The sequence below is a fragment of the Cephus cinctus genome, unplaced genomic scaffold (genome assembly GCF_000341935.2).
Source record: "Cephus cinctus unplaced genomic scaffold, Ccin1 Ccin1_scaffold1588, whole genome shotgun sequence".
Lineage (NCBI taxonomy): Eukaryota > Metazoa > Arthropoda > Insecta > Hymenoptera > Cephidae > Cephus > Cephus cinctus.
This window is the reverse complement of record NW_014333893.1, coordinates 370,768-384,828: the sequence shown is the minus strand read 5'-3', so window position 1 is coordinate 384,828 and position 14,061 is coordinate 370,768. Positions and strand designations below refer to the sequence as shown.

General features: G+C 47.8%; 1 protein-coding gene across 4 annotated transcripts in view; it reads left to right on the top strand.

Annotated features, from left to right (window-relative positions):
* Positions 1 to 14,061, top strand: part of LOC107273408 — a 42,098-nt gene that overhangs the window by 6,332 nt on the left and 21,705 nt on the right. The window contains exons 1-3 of one of the 4 annotated variants that reach the window (XM_025090723.1): positions 9,024 to 9,041; positions 9,121 to 9,190; positions 11,725 to 12,134. In XM_025090723.1, the coding sequence (XP_024946491.1) occupies positions 11,743 to 12,134 (392 nt within the window). In that variant the 5' untranslated portion in view covers positions 9,024 to 9,041; positions 9,121 to 9,190; positions 11,725 to 11,742. Of the gene's footprint in view, positions 1 to 9,023; positions 9,042 to 9,120; positions 9,191 to 10,129; positions 10,524 to 11,724; positions 12,135 to 14,061 lie in introns of those variants that run through there. The other 3 variants (XM_015751572.2, XM_015751571.2, XM_025090724.1) reach the window with 3 other exon arrangements.

Sequence of the window (14,061 nt, the reverse complement as noted above, 5' to 3'; positions counted from 1 at the left end):
GGGGGGGTGTAAACGTAAAAAGCAAGCATCGCGCATGCGCCGAATCGATTTCCCGTGGAGCAGCCACTTCCACCGCTGTCGAAGCGTCCGTCGCGACGCGATTCCGCGCGGCGTCGCGTCGCTCGTACAGGGCTGCGTTTCCACGCACCCTCCTGCCGGCAGAATGTACCCCTGTACCCACCTACGAAAGTTGGCTACCCTTGCGCCGCCTAACCTCCCCCAATAAAGCCAGTCAGCGCATCAGCCCCGGGTACCACCCTCTCGTTCTGCACCCTCGCCCTTCTTCGCCAAGTATCCCGACTACCAAGGTCCTTACCGCCACTGTACTTTTCTCCGATTCCCCCCTCTAACCCACGAATTCCAGCGAGGGTGCAGACTAAACGTCCCTTTAACGCTTGACCCACGGAGCTTCCTCAATGAACAATTTTGGGCTTCCCCCGGCTCTTGCTCGGACGTTCCCCCTATGCCGACAAAGGGACGAACTCTGCTTCCTGTATTTATAAGGGGAGCCTGCCGATTGTGCCCGCGAGACGCCGCTGGGTCAGGCTGGTTTTAAAGGGACAGCCGAGCGCCGCACCTGAGATTCGGACGTTACGCCGCGTGGGCTCGGCCTTTATTTTTAACTGGCAGTGACAATGAGAGGCTGGCCGATGGCCGATTGAACTGCCGAGGTTTCACGGGCCGATGAGCCCCCGACAATGCGAGCGCCAGACGCGGCTAGGCGGCGCGAGGGTGCCGGAGCTTTGAAAGCGTCTCAAATTCAATGAGACCAGCCCATCCTGTCTCTTCTGCCTATCGACGTATTGGCATCCCTCGGGAGTCGACAGAGGGGAGACCTTTCGTTAATTAACGCATCCTCGAGCCTCGACTCGCACTTTGGCTCTCGTTACGTTCTCATTTTATTTATTTACTTTCAACCTTCTCTTCTCTATCTTAATTTCGTCCTTTTATCGTATTTTCATTGCTCTCTTGGAATATCGGCTACTGTCCTCCCCTTTACCTCCCCCCTCATTCCCCCACCGGCCATCCTCGTCCTGTAATAATCTCTTGCGCGGATTTATCGAACCGACGCGCATGACCGATCAGCTGGCTCGACGTGCATGCGTGCAGACACGCGTCACTGGCCGCGCAACCTGGAAAAGGAAATTACCCACAAACACCTTCGCGGCGTTATTCTCTTGCCTTCGCTTCGCTTGTCTTCGGTTGGTCCATCCTGAATATCTTCGAGAGCATCACGAGGATCCCAGATAAACCGTGACGAAGCAAGATTCATGCTGATATCGCGGCTCCGCGTTAATCATAGGAAAGACGGAAAGGATGGTTAACCCCTTCGATTTATCATTCTTGTCATCCCGATGGTCCTTTGGTTAGACCTTTTTTTTTTTTTAATTATTAATTCATACGTTTTTTTTTTTATAAGCCTCTGCATTTCGATTAAATGATAATAATAATTCTGATTAGTCCTAAGCTTGGAGTTGCAGTAATTAGATCAAATTTAATCACCGTCTGAACTTTAAATCTCAGGTGAATCCCTGCTGGCTCCGTAAGTTTTCCGTCTGGCGTTGCCGACGCGAAATGCAGCGGCATGTCGCCTGCAATGTAACGGGTGTCTCGATGTAAAATCGATGAACAATTGTTTTTTATTTTCTTTGCGTGCAGCCTTGAGTCAATCTGAAGTTAGGTACCTGTACGGTGTACAGATAACGACTTTCGCAAAGTGCTGCCAATCGACTTACAATCGACTCGCGAGACCCTGACAGACACGTGCGTGTATTCTCATGTGCCGAATAGACGTGAACGTAGCCACGTACCGGATAAACGACCGGTTGACCTTTGTAACGCGAAACACCGATAGAACCAGCACGCCCTAATAACCACAATAGAAAACAAACCGCGGATGCGGATCGGATCTTCGGTGTCATCGATGCGTCATAATTTTTACTGTAAATTTACAAGGACGTTGAAATTCATAGAGAATTTCTTTCACGTTGGTATCGCATGTCCGAACCATGACCTGCGTCAACACTCGGAACTGTCTTTTTCCATCTCTTTTGACGTTTCGTCTTCCTTTCGTTGTTTCAAGCAGTCGTCGCGCGTCTCTTCAGTCTCACCTCTCTAAATCGGTTAGCGAGCGACGCCTCGCGACGCCTCGCGACGCCTCACGACGCCTCACGACGCTCCGCGCGTTCAGGAAATTGTCTTGGTACAGTGACCCAGCGTACCAACAGGATCAAAATAACTCAGCATCACCTTAGTAGTTAGCAGTGGCCACGGCTTCCCTAGAAGTCTGGCGAAATTATACAGCGGGGTCAAGAGAGAGAGAGAGAGAGAGAGAGAGAGAGAGAGAGAGAGAGAGAGAGAGAGAGAGAGAGGGAGAGAGAGAGAGAGGGGGGGGGGAGTGAGAGAGAGAGAGAAAGTAGTGCATGTGCCGTCTTCGGCGTCAGTCGTAAATCGAAATGCGTCCAGCATGCAACGTCCAGGAAGTAAACCAGCCGCGAGTACACGCAGCCACCCCCGTAAAGAATTTCACAGCATCCCTTGCGAACTGGCAGATTCCGTGCTATTTCGGAGGCACCTCGTGTCTCCGACAGCCTCACGAATTATGAGGCTGCCATTTGACAGGTCGAGGAGTGATACCACCTCTGTAACAATTTCTGTCCACAGCATCCCGGTCCATGAAATCGTGTAAGGGATTTGTATGAAATCGGAAAACTCCATGGACCTAGGGTAGTGGACAATACATACCACCCCTCTGTATGATTTACGAAAAGACACGACTTCTCGGAAAGAAGTAAAATCAACCCCTACCGTAATATAATCGCGTAAAATTTCGCCTATTCAGTAGTTCCACGTCAATTAACGGGTTTCGTGGAGCGTCGGGACGCCTCGCGTCGCATTAACGTTCCGCGAGCCACGCGAGGATCTTTATTTTCTAAAAAAAGCCTCAAATCGACCAAACACCGCGCTGGCTGCATACACAGGACATTCGGCGAGGGAAACAACGACCCTTGTTGCGTGGGGGGTGCCAATGTTCAACCACCGTGACTCCAATCCCCTGGAAACGAAGACTTTTGTAACGGCGCCATATGGCGCACATGAGACACGCCTAATAAGCCTGGGATAGTTACTTTGTAATTATTCTCGTTCGCCGTGTCGTTCTACCGGGTGACTCACTTATAGTAGCCAACCATCCTATAGACTGTTCCACCAGATTCGCGACCCTTATTCGCCGTCCACACTCCTCCCGTTTCCGATTGCCAGGACAAAGGACATTCGGCGCACCGCACTCTCCAGCTAAGAGCCAATTTCACGGTCGTAATCGTACACGAGAGTCCGTAGTTATGCACTTTACAATGGTAACGGATATTACGCAATCCAGGAATTATAGCGCGCGACTAGAAGGAACTTCTTTTTTGGTGTAATACCGGAAGCGCCCGAGCTCCATTAGATTATCTCTCTAGGTTGGCGCATCGTCGTTGCATTTGACCCGTTCAATTCTGCCACTTGACTCCAACCGCCCACCAATTTCACGAGCATTCCGAGTGCACGTGTACACCCGGCTCAAACGATTCTGACGCATAAGAAACGTGGCTTGAGGAGAAGGCTTCCCCCACTCGGCACACTCTTCGGTCCTAAGTTATTCTATGCTGATTCTATGCGCATCCACGACGCGCAGTATATGTATAACGTAGGACTGAAGAGCATGCTGAGTGGGGGAAGCCTTCTCCTCAAGCCACGTTTCTTATGCGTCAGAATCGTTTGAGCCGCGTGTACTTTGCGTCATAAAGGTCCCTCCACACGTAACACCTATGAGAAATACCAGGTCGAATATAAATTAGAATCTCTCGACATTCCTAGTGCTATCGATGCTCGCGTCTCTGCATAGGATAAGCACGATGCATAACCAGCCGAGTATATACCTATGCACTTGAAGGTTCGTACACAAGTATACCCATGCGTCCCACAAGAATCGCACTTGAGCCTCTCGTCGATTCGAGCACGTGATTCGACTGGCTTGTTTTATCGTTGACTATTTCTTCATTAAACAAACAACCCACGCGCGCCTAACGAGGCGTGGGAAATTTTTATTTCTCTAGTCGAAACTCTCAAGGTCAGGGATATCACGTGCAGATTAAAATCCTGTTTCCAAGAAGCGTAATATACGTCCCTCTCTTGGCTGAGCGTGGAACCTGGTCAGGACCGGTGAGCCGTAGGTGCCTGGAGTACCGGTCGATTGCTCCTGTATGATTTCTCTCTCTCTCTCTCTCTCTCTCTCTCTTCCGGGTGATAATGCCAAGAGACAGCGTCGGCCCACATATTGTCTGGCACCCAACCAGCTGCCAGAATCCGTACAGGTTCATCATAGCAACTGGGTCCTACCTCGTGCTCTCCGATGGCTCCCAGCTGAGCCAGCGTCTCTGCCGATGGGATTAAATGTAAATGGGGAAGCTCGATCCCTTACGAACGAGCCCCATTGTGTATCGACTACCCTCCGATTGCTGTATGCGTGCGCTTACGAAGGGTGAGTCTGGCGCTTGCGTGTACTCCGCACCCTTAGGATTTTAATAAATATGGACTCCGCGATAAACGTAACTGTTATTTATTCCCATTGCCGGTTGCTATCACGGGCAGCGGGCCAATTACAAAGATACCAGTTAAACAAGGGTTTGTCATTTGAATTTTGCTGTCACACCTGCCTCGTTCAGCATCGAGAGACACGCGAGAGAGCTCTTTTATCATTCGTATATTAATTTTGAGCTCTCCGTCGTCCGCTGAGAACCACTGCGTAGGAAATTCAATTGCAACGAGTTCAGTAGTCGAGCTGCATACCGAGTGGTACCAGAAACAACCGTTTGTTGACTTACAAATCGTTTACCCTTTGAAAAAACCGGATGTTATACTTTTTAATATTCAGCATCCCTGTACCGGGCAATTCAGTTGGAGTTTGACCCAGTGAGATTGCACAGCTGCTAATGCGACAGTCTTGGACCTGTACCAATTCCCGAGAATTGAGTCAAAGAAAAACATATAAGTACAGTATAGACGTCATTAGATGACGGCTGTCACGTTCCAACCGATGTCTCCGTACCGTAGATGTATAATACGTGTACCAGTGAACGACCCTGTATACTCAGGTCCTACGGACCAGTCTACAGGATCCAAATAGAAAGTTATCTGCTCGGTACTCCATTACCGGAGTATTCTCAGGCAGTAAGAACTTTTTATTGATGTCTTCCAAGAAGGATATATCCATCGAGCGAATTGGCGAGACTCCCAACGATCCGCTGATTGAACAATTAGTAATCTATATAGGTTCCGGCAAATGCATTCAGTCAAGTCGGATGGACCGGCAAGGTCGATGCACCTAAAGAGCCGAGCCGTCTCAGTTCCATAGTGGACCCAAAGCGGCGGCGGGGATGATGACTTCTGGCTTCGTTCCTCGTCGAGCGATCAAATGATACGAACGTGGCGAGAGAGGAGAGACACCCTCTCGGGAGGTAAAATCGGCCGATCAAACCGTACCGGTAATATATCGGGTATCTAATAATAACGACGACTTGCTTTTTTACCATGATGCAATATGGCCGCCATCTTGTCCTCCGTACATAATCTGAACGGATCGCGTTACGGTCTGCGGTGCTACAGTTACCTTAATGTCCAGGACGGAACCCCTACCTGGTTACCGATCATTACAGCGTCGTGAGCGACGACTTCCTATGGGACGCCCTGGGGGTACCTGGACGATTGAGCTGTACTGGGTGATCCTAGATCAATTCGAAGTCCTGATCGTTATCTTGGTGAACCACGAAGATCGGTTATTACCGATTGGGGTTTTTGAGTCTTCCAGGATCGTTTACCTGGTTTCTGGTGATAACGAGGGCATGTCGAACAGGGCTAGTGAAAATCGGCGTAGGACGATCCGACGGTTGCAAGAAAGGGCCGCCGTGAAGCCACGCGGAATTGGTTACGGTCAAAGCGTGGCGGATTTCCCGTCTCCGGAATCGTTCCTCTGTAAAGCGTTCTTTCGTTCCGCGAGCAGCAACGGCGTGGCAGCAGGAGAAGAACCGTGAATCGGTCGTCCTATTATGCAACCCATAGCGACAGTCGGTTGCACCGTCGGAAAAGTCAGCCTTGAGCAGTGTTGGAGGCGCGAGAGAGAATTACGGAGATTGAGAGAGAGAGAGAGAAAGTGACTGTGTCACTGAGCGCGAGAGAGAGAGAGAAGCGAATCGCAGTGCAGGTAACACTAGAACGGGAGAACTCTATTTCGAGAGAGCCACTCGAATCGGCTGTAAACGCGATAAATTGCGCCGAGCGACCCCAAACCGTCGCTCATCCGCCGATTTATTTCGTCTGTTATCGAGTACGGAGTATACATATAGTCTTTACGGCGATACTCGAGCCCCGAGTGCCTGTGGATCTCGAAACGGAAGAATTGGACTGGAATTCGTTGGCGAGTATAGAATTTGTCAAAAGTCCCCGTTCACTCTTCAACACCGGGCACGCGTGCCCGTTTGCCAAGGATAGAAAAGAGCCGGCCAAGGACTCAGTTTCGAGGATCTGAGGAGCTTGGAGAGGAGTACTCGAACGGTGTAGAGAGTCAACGTGGCCTTTTCTCGCCACAAGACCCACGTAGAATAAATATTCATACACGCAGCCCATTTAAATACAATATTTGAGCAGATGGGTCGCCCACGTGTGGCCGCTTCTTTACTTTCGCAACGCTTCGCACACGTCGCGCCGCACGTGAATCTCGTAGCCGGAATTAATGGTAACGGCTTACGGCGCGCATGACATTACGTTTGACATTTCGGAGGAATTATTCTGTGCGAGAGTGAATGCCGAACGGATGAATTAGAATTAGAATTAGAAGTAATAAAGTGGTTCCTGTTGTATGGGCTACGCTGTAACGTTATAAGGGCACTGGTGGCACGAAAGGGCGCACGTGGTTATGTTGGTACTGTTATGTTCACTGGGAGAGTGGACGTAGATTTCCTCTGGCTCTTTCTTAGATAAACGATTCCTAATCGAGACGTTCACGTAGCACGATCGACAGTTAACAGGAAGTCACGACGTAGCGATCTCACGACAACCGGAAGTCTCAACAGAGTGGTTGGTTAACCTTTGCCGGAAGCGAAGGAAGAGTGTTCAGCCTATTGACAGTCTGTGTCAGGTCTCAGGATATAGGACACTATGAAGGTTTTAGGTTATTTTTGAAAATTGACGAGGTTCCGAGAAAAGAGGGGAAGTATGAAAAATATTTTTAAAAAAATATCCTCGTAATTTCTTTTTCTTTTACCCCCTGGGATCTACTGTACCTGTCAGTCGCTTGACATTTACCGACGGCAGCAGGTAAAGGTGATTCGGCAGCCGCCTGAATCTAGCAACGAAACGAGATCTCCATTAAATGCCTCAAGCGTACTGAGTCAGCGGTGCAACTTTTTTTGAGTTTCTTTTTTCACTTGTGTAACGACTTGTGCAATTATACGAATTGTCTAACATTAATTCTTATCCCCTGCCGCGGACCCCTCGTCCATCCCTAGTCAAAGGAAAGGCGTTAGAACAGATTTCTGGTAGTTTGGTAAGAGAACGTAAAAAAGAAAAAGAGGTACGCAAAGAAAGAAATGTATGTAACTAGCAGAGACCTTGTTGCTCCCGTAGAAATTTTTCGTCATTTGGACATTACGTCATACCCCGACTGATGATTTCATCCACTTCGGGCGCTGCGTCTCCGCTGTGCTTACGGACGTGTTTTGCTTGCTACGCGGCAAACAACAAGCGGTCGAGTGGCGAGGAGGAAGAGACGCGAGTTTCCGGGAGTCGGAGAGAGATGGCGCTAGAGTGCGTGAGCGTGCGAATCAAGTAGGAGCATACAAAAATATAAAGGGACTTCTTGCCAGATCTCAAGAATCGTACGGCGGTAGACAGAGTGACGATCGCGGGATGTGGCCGTTCTCTTGAAACTGTGAATACGCAATCGGCTACCTCAGTGGGGGGATCGTTCCTTGAGCAGATCGATCAATGGAAACTCATTGATGACTCAGACTCCAGCCGAACGACTTGCTGCAGCTTGAACCCTTTTAATGTCCTATTACTCTTTTTAATAATCAACTATACTGTATGGCAAGTCTTGGATCACGTGCGGATGCGCCCAGTGCAACGGGAACGCTATTCACTGTCGAGTGCATAGGCGCAAGAGGGATGAGAGAGCGTGCAAGGTCGGCGGGGTAGGCAAATTTATCAATTTAGTGCTCCAGTGCACTCGAGCGCATTGCATCGTTGCGCAATAATTGAGTGCACCGAGGCTGGACACAGTGGGCATTCGCGATCGTACCAAGACACAAAGTTAGCTAGTTCATTAAGTCGAGTCAATATATGTATATTCGTATGTTGATTTAACTGCGTCCTATCAACTGCATGCAGCTGCTGCAATTGTATTCTTTTTTTTAACTATCACTTCTCTTTTATACGTATATACGTCGTGTTTGTATTATTTACCTACCGGCCGCACATTCCACCGCTTCCCTCTTATATAGACTGATTTTCCTTTTCTCTATATACACGGCACCCCGTATCACATGCTTATGAATATTGCGTGTGCGTTTACACGCTGCTGCGTGATTGTTCCATTCGATCTTCCTTTCATGCCAGGAAAAAGTCGACTCAGGTGAAAAATGAACTCTTGAGAGTTTTCAAGACTGACGTTCTCTCGGCTGAAGATAGGCCAGCCTCGTATTACACGTCTGCAAAAGCAGCTATTCACGTGGCTAACGTTGGATGAAGAGACCCGTGGTAGCCAGGTTTCTTTTGAAACGCATCCCCGCCGGGATCCCAGACATTACAGAGTCGTTCGCTAACTCGCTACAAACTGCGAGTCTCTTATCATTATCCCTTCTTCTTTTCTTCTTCGTCTTCTTTCCTTCTTCTTCTTCTTTCTGAAACATCCAATCTACCTTAGCCACACAGTTCCCTCCGCCCCGTGAACACCAGAGAAAAGAAGCCTTTACCGAGCGAGACCTACATTTCGCATCTACCTTAAGGTCTAATCTCTTCTCTGTTACAATGACTGGGATTGGTTATACTAACCTGTACTGAACTGTGTCCCGCTTCCTGTTTCAGCGCTTCCCGATGAAGTTCCAGGGCCGAGGCCACGAGACTCTGCACGCTTACATTATTCTTCTTGAACAGGGTGAGTCAAAGGGTCGAAGGGACGAGGTACGACTGTGAAGTTCGTTCGTTTGAAAAGTCAACGGTTGCTAACTTCACGACGGATCTTTTCTTGAGCACACGTGTTTCGTTCATACCTGCCTACAGGCTGCATACGTGCGCGCGCATCCTCTCTCATTTTTATCTTTCGTATACTCTCAATACCCATAAAACCACTATCCAGTAGAATAAGCACAGGAATTACGAGCTTCCAAGCTCTTCTATGTACCAGCTTGCATTTCTTCTGAACTGAACGATTCCGATACACGCATTAGAAATTTCGTGCATGTCGACAGTTAATGCGCGAGAATGTCCCCGCGTGTGGCTGTACCGTGTGAACCACAGCAATAGTCGAGGCACCGATTAATAAACTCATTCACTTTGAGAGTTTCGAACGTGACTATCGAGCTTACAGGCCGTAATTCGTGACCAACTGCTTTTATGCTACACAGACACGTACAATGTACTGACACAGCAGTTGTCAGCGGCAAGAAATTCAATTCCGCGAAACTCTTCGATTTTTCGTCAAGTATATACTGGATGAATCATTGTTATGTCAATTGCACGATTCTTTTTTTAAAGTTTCTTCTACGCGCGACTAATACAAGTTATTCCTGTATTAGTTTTATAGCACGCGTACGTATCTACAAGTAGACGATGCTCTATTGTACAATTAACCTTAACAAAGCAGCCAGTCCAAATCCTGACGTCCTGAGCGACGTCGCAGTGTCGTAGCCGTGGCCGTAGCTCGATGTAGTGCTGCTACGTAGTGTAGCGCGGAGTAGGTATATAGCTGTATATAGGTATACAAGCGTAGGTATAGACAGGCCGGCCGGCCATTCGTAACCTTTGGGTCTGTTTTGCGTCGCGGTTGCCCGCGCAGCGGTCGCCGCCAGTTGCCACTCGACGTTCTCCTGGTGAACGCTCCTTCTATTCGTCCTCCCGGTCGTTCCCGTCGTCTACGTCGTGACCGTGGCTCGTCTTCGCAAGAGCATCCAGTGTCAACTGTAGTTACGGACGCGACGCACGCAACGACATCTGTCAACTACGCGCGATTTAAATTCGACTATGCGACGTTCGGTGGACTTAACGTGAACTTTTTCGACGATTTTAAAACTCGGCAGTTGTCATACGTTTCTTTTTGTCGATTGAGTTAACGTGTCTCGAAAAGACGTTCGTTCGGACGTTCGTTACGCAAGTGCCTTTGTCGGATGCGTCTGTGCTGTGCTTATGGAAAGGATTCCTGAAAAACAAGTTACACCGATATGACAATTTGGAACTGATGCGTCTCTCTCGTGGCCAATTTAAAGAAAATGGTGAGTCGTGACGATTGATGCTCGTGGCTCGCGTGACAATTTAGGAACTTTAGACAAACAGTTACGTCTGACAGTTCTGATACTCGCGAGCAGTTATTTACCTGATGAGTTCACTTTTTGTTTTTCTTTAACCAATAAAGCTACACTGGATCATATTCACTATGTGATGGATCTATTGGCTGATAGATGACTGGTTTTTTTTTGTAGTACTTTTCAATTTGTTATACTCTCTTTCTCCCTCTCTTTATTAGGATCCTTCGTAGTTTTAATGACGCCAAGAGTGCCCATAGAATTGATCTGAGATCAGTTTCAACTACGTTCTACTGTCATCGTCGGTCATTAATAGTAACGAATTTATTACTGACTGCTGACCGTTAGTGTTTAATTATTTTTATTCTATTATGTTTTTTTTTCTAATCATCGCACTACGTTCTACACAATCGCACTACACGGTAGTGACAGATAATTGATTTCCCATTTGTTTCGCGTTCGGCGCTATGCTACACGTATAGACGTGCCAAGTAATAATGTCATCAATGTAATTACAAACTTGCGATAGGAATGACATTTCGATAACGCGCACGTGGTCTACAGTCGCCATAGGAAACAATGAAGTTTAATAAAAGTAATCTCAATTATTCATCCCATCCTGCGAATGATTTATTTCGTCCGTACAGTAGTGGTACTCTCCAAGTTCTGCTTATCGACAAACTAATAAAGGAACAGTGTGCTTTTATCAGTTTCCCTAGCGCATTCACAATAATATATATATATATATATACACATTATGAATGTATTATCAGACTCGAGACACTCTGTAATCTATATAGTATACAGTCCCGTGTTGCTTTCGCTGGACGACGCGGAAGTTAACGGTGCCGGGGTATCTTGGTACCCCAGGAGTAAAATCGTACCGCAGAGAAGAATATAAGATATTGATACTCGATCGATCCTTCACGATCTATCGACATTCCCGTCCGAGACTTCCAGACACTCAGAGACCAAAGGCACCTGACCTCACTTACTTTTCATTCATAAAAATTATTTTTCGAGCGGTTTTTTTTTCTCAGAAATTCCAAAATTCTTTGTTCGGCCTGTCACGTGACGTCATGCGCCGTCATCGTTATTTCTACGAGAAATTACTGGTCCGTTATTCACGGTCGGTGCTTAAAAAAATATTCTCCTTTGTTCTCGGCCGCAGGTGAAGGAAAATACGAAAATGCTCTCGTACATGTTACCGACCGATGACAAGCCTCCTCCAGGGAACAACAATCCGAATTACCACCTGGAGAAGCTGTCCAGTCAGAGGAGCGTCCTGGTGCAAGCCTCCTCGCCGACGAAGATCGTCGAGTCGAGCAAAGCGATGATCGGGACGATAGCATCGCGGATCGACGATTCCCGGGATCACGTTGAACTTCAAAATCAAAATGGCAGCCTGGTCGAGAGTCCGAAGTACAACGGCACGACGGCGACTAGGAAGTCGACCCTCCACTCGTCCTCGAGGGTCGTCAAGGACGACAGTCTCTATAGCATCGGCAGCGACGCCAGCACCGTGGGAAGCGAAAAGAAACATAAAATCTTGAACGGGGCCAAACACGCCAGTCTCAAGAGGTGAGTCTCTCGTACTCGTTGGTTTATGTTGAACGATGATTTGTTTACCTGCCATTTCCATTGTCAGATGATTCTGTGACTTAGCATTGCGACGCGCCACAACATAACCAAGAGCCTCTCTGCCATAGAGACCTATGGCAGCATTTGAATTTCTAAGGACTTGTCTTATTATACCTCAAAGACAATCCTGCTGGCCTTGACGCTCCAGTTTCGAGTGACTCATGTTTTCAGATTGGTAACTCTGCCCGACGGACATTCAATTGAGGTTGACAATAAAATAGCCGGATCACGAGAGCAGCTCGCACCGCGAGTCTCAGCTCGATTCGTGCATTAGAAATTCGCCCGAGTAATCCCGACCGCGCGCGCGGCTTTAACCGACTTGTCGTTCACTGTCAAGGTGCAATGTGCACGCCGAAGGAGACCATCCTCTACTTTTATTTCTGTCTTTTCTTTGGCTTTTCCCTTTCTTCCACTGGCTACCTTCTCTACCCGCTGCCGTTCTAAAATTGACTCGGACGTTAAATCAACGCGGATTCCAGGCGCGTCTTACGAGGAACTCGACTCCTCTGCCTGCAACCGGTTACGTCAGCTTTTATCGGTATGACCCTATTTTTTTTTCTTTCCCCGCATCTCCACATACATTTTCTCCTAATTACGTTTCCCATCGACTGACAATTTGGTTTATCAATATTTTTCAGCTTCGAATATCGCCTCACGCCGGCATACTGAACTGAGCTGCTCGATGACACGTGACGCATCGTTCTGGGTATATCTAACTGGTAGAGAGCCGCAATAGAAATATATATAGCGCAAAGGGATCGCGATCATTATGTGAACCCCACATATGCTTCTGCTCGTGGTGGACCTGGGTATATCCTATAGCGTATAGGATACACCTGTATACATGTATTCTATGTACATACCCTTTTACGACATTAACACGGGGAAGGCTAGGTCAGGGTCAACCAGCATCACATTACAAGCACTTTCATGGAACTTGATACAAACTTAAACTTTAACGGCTGGACAAAAATAGTCCGTCTAATGGATCGGATGGAGGGACGATAGGTGCGCGAGGACGAAATTGAGAAATCAGTCATCATTTGTTTTTCCTCCGACGTTCCCGCTTGCACCCTGTCAGTTACTCTTTGACCCTGTAGCTGCACCTTCTTCTAGGAGACGACCTACGAATTCCGAATTGGGCTGAACTCAAAGTGTGACCAGGACGTATGCGTATCTAGCAACCCAATCGACGTACAGACTGTGCCAAAACTAAAATACCTATGACATCTATTTTTGCGAATGATACAGGGGGACTTCCGGTACGACTATTTCAATACGTTCCTGAGATTATTTATTCTGGATCCTCTTGGCTCCTCCGTTTTACTCCTGCTTTTATTCGCTTACGCAACTTTAGACAAAACTCGGTTCTACAGCTCCTTTCAAAGGTTGAAGAACGATCCAGGAGTCCCCCGCACCCCTCCCTCATTATTCCAGGATTGATTCCTCGGGCACCCACTGACACCCACTGACGCCCACGCGAACATAACCAACCAGTATCGTCACTGTCATGGGACGATGTAGACGTCAGAAGGGGAGAGGTAGAAAAAAAAATAGCAATCAGCATACACCATCGCCAGATACAGTCCGACTCAATGAAAACACTCGGAAGCATGTTTATTGTCGCTGGATTCTGGAATTTGCTAAAAATAATCTGCAGCTCACTTTTAATCCTTTCATTCCGTCACCCGTTTTACTCCACCTCGCGAACAATCGAGTCTCCATTCTTGGTCTTGACAAGAAGAACCGTGAAAACGGTCAGGGACATTCTTCTGGAATTTTTGTCGCGCTTTCGAATAGGAATCCCAGGTGCACTAAATATTCGTATTGTACGTTGGGCAATTGTTGCCCCTATTTGTTGGACGCC